The sequence below is a fragment of the Notolepis coatsorum genome (assembly GCF_963971535.1).
Source record: "Notolepis coatsorum genome assembly, chromosome: 15".
In the NCBI taxonomy this organism is placed as follows: Eukaryota; Metazoa; Chordata; class Actinopteri; order Aulopiformes; family Paralepididae; genus Notolepis; species Notolepis coatsorum.
Window position 1 is genome coordinate 36,918,853 of NC_140179.1, and position 1,723 is coordinate 36,920,575.

Sequence of the window (1,723 nt, forward strand, 5' to 3'; positions counted from 1 at the left end):
GAGAGAGAGAGAGAGAGAGAGAGAGAGAGAGGGAGAGAGAGAGAGAGAGAGAGAGAGAGAAGAGAGAGAGAGAGAGAGAGAGAGAGAGAGAGAGAGAGAGGAAGAGAGAGAGAGAGAGAGAGAGAGAGAGAGAGAGAGAGAGAGATAAGGAACTGTTTGCAGCCGGCTCTCACCTGCTTGCATCGACCTGGAAAAACGAGCCGGCCGTCCTTTCACTTAATTAGAATGGTTAGCGCCGTTACGCAACGTGAATTAACTTTTCCTATACGGTCTATTGCAGGGAACAGGAGGTTTTCCCTCCTGTCCACATAATCCCACATATTAATCCCAATCCCACGGCGCCCCCCCCCCTCCCCCCATCGAGGTCGTGGAGGAAACACGCTCCAATTGACAGCGCCTGTTAAAATGCGCCTGGTTTGCTCTTCTTCAAATGTAATTTCCCACAGCGACAAACTCTTATGCGGATGTCGGGAGAGAAAGGGCGTTGAATACCACATTCTCACAAAAGTAAATGTTCTGACATTTGCTTAATAACATCCAAAAATGGGCAAAACAGCACAGAGAACCTCCCTCTCTTCCATAATAGGGTGTCGACTGAGCAATTATTGTCGTAGAAAATAACAAGCCGAGTGAATCAATTACAAGTCAAACTAGCATAAGAATAACACCGATGATACATACTGTATATTAATAATATAGCCCAAAAAGTACGCGCGTAAATGTCCTGCTCCAAAGTTGTAGCGGTCAGTTTTGTTTTGGGTGTGCACTGCAGTGACAATAGATTGTGTTTAACCGGCCTAAACAGAAGAAGAAGAAGGGGTGGGAAACCAGATACTTACGTTCCGAGGATTTCCTTGAAGTCAAATATGTTCTTGATGTCGTCGACTTGTTTCTTCCATGTCCCCTTCCCGGTGGCGTCTCCGTTCTCCCGAGCCATGGTGGCGGGCGGCTGCGCGCTGCGCTGGTGGGACCGGGGGACGCGCTCACTGACCCCGGGTAACGGTCCTGCTTTATTCCCACGCTTCGGGTTTATTCACGTCCAGCTCGAACGGTACAAAAACCACATGCGCCCAGAACACCGCGTTTTAACCTTCCGCGTCTCTCTGCGTGTGTGTGAGCTCCGTGTCCCCTGCGGTCTCAGCACCGCGCAGATCTCCTCTTCCTCCTCCTCCTCCTCTCTGCTGCCAAAAACTGTCCGTCTGACCGCCAACAATTTACATTCACCGTCGGCGGCACCTGCGATGTATAATTCCTGGATTATCTTTATCTCTCTCTCTCTCTCTCTCTCTCTCTCTCTCTCTCTCTCTCTCTCTCTCTCCGCCGTGTCGTTGTTGTGGTTATTAAAGATCCCTGTTTTATCCGGTAAATGCCTCTTGCCCCTCCTCTCTCAAAGGTGCGCTCTAATTATTCCAGCACAACCATGCTTTCTTGTAGCACCGGTTGTTATGGCAATGAGAGAGGGAGGATATATTGCTCCCTCTTGTCCGCGTTGTGCACAAGCATGCGCTCCTGTGAGCAATGTGTGTGTGTGTGCGTGTGTGTGTGTGTGCGTGCGTGCGTGTGAAAGAGGGACGAGAAGGCACTGTGTGTGTGGATGTGGGAATATAATTCGCAATGCACCAAAAACGCTGAGTGTCCAAATGCCCTGGAAAAAAGAATGATGGTACAGTATATAGACGTACTATTGCAAAATGACAAAGACTACACACACATGTGTTTCATG

General features: G+C 49.2%; 1 protein-coding gene across 2 annotated transcripts in view; it reads right to left on the reverse strand.

Moving 5' to 3' along the window:
- camk1da (calcium/calmodulin-dependent protein kinase 1Da) overlaps positions 1-1,276 on the reverse strand; it is a 200,888-nt gene extending 199,612 nt beyond the window's left edge. For both annotated transcript variants that reach the window (XM_084330149.1, XM_084330148.1), the window contains exon 1: positions 840-1,276. In XM_084330149.1, coding sequence (XP_084186275.1) covers positions 840-937 — 98 coding nt within the window. In that variant the 5' untranslated portion in view covers positions 938-1,276. The remainder of the gene's footprint in view (positions 1-839) is intronic.
- Between the last annotated feature and the right edge of the window lie 447 nt (positions 1,277-1,723).